The 517-nt window shown below is 48.0% G+C and overlaps 1 protein-coding gene across 1 annotated transcript in view; it reads left to right on the top strand.

The window, feature by feature from the left end:
- LOC107089868 (fasciculation and elongation protein zeta-1-like) overlaps positions 1 to 517 on the top strand; it is a gene marked incomplete at its 5' end in the record, with an annotated part of 15912 nt that overhangs the window by 11818 nt on the left and 3577 nt on the right. Inside the window, 3 exons of the mRNA XM_015382888.1 lie at positions 4 to 130; positions 294 to 369; positions 447 to 512. Coding sequence (XP_015238374.1) covers positions 4 to 130; positions 294 to 369; positions 447 to 512 — 269 coding nt within the window. The remainder of the gene's footprint in view (positions 1 to 3; positions 131 to 293; positions 370 to 446; positions 513 to 517) is intronic.

The raw sequence follows: 517 nt of genomic DNA, 5'->3' as shown, positions 1-517 counted from the left end.
CAGCAGACAGGAGGTCCTGAAAGGTCCTGGAAGGTTCCTCAGCAGACAGAAGGTTCTGAAAGGTCCTGGAAGGTTCCTCAGCAGACAGGAGGTTCTGAAAGGTCCTGAAAGGTTCATCAGCAGACAGGAGGTTCTGAAAGGCCCGGCACTGAGAGGTTTGGCTGCATCATTTGGCCATTCTGCATTAATAAGAATGATAAACAAAAGGTTCTGATCTGAAGCTCCAGTCTTCCTCAGCTGCTGTTGTTCTGTGATGGGACTGATAAATCCTCTGATCTTCTCCTTGGCTTCAGTATCTGAACACCGTGATTCCGTATGAGAAGAAGACCACCCCTCCATCTGTGGACGACCTCCAGATGCTCACAAAGAGTAAGCATCCCAGCAGCTGATGATGAGGATGATTCAGAAAGCTCTAAATGATGAAGGACTCTCATCTTTTCCCACAGTTCTCTACGCCATGAAGGAAGACAGTGAGAAGGTGCCGACTCTCCTCACTGACTACATACTGAAAGGTAAA

This window comes from Cyprinodon variegatus, unplaced genomic scaffold (genome assembly GCF_000732505.1).
Source record: "Cyprinodon variegatus isolate N-32 unplaced genomic scaffold, C_variegatus-1.0 Scaffold269, whole genome shotgun sequence".
Taxonomy (NCBI): Eukaryota; Metazoa; Chordata; class Actinopteri; order Cyprinodontiformes; family Cyprinodontidae; genus Cyprinodon; species Cyprinodon variegatus.
This window is presented reverse-complemented; position numbering and strand designations above follow the sequence as displayed.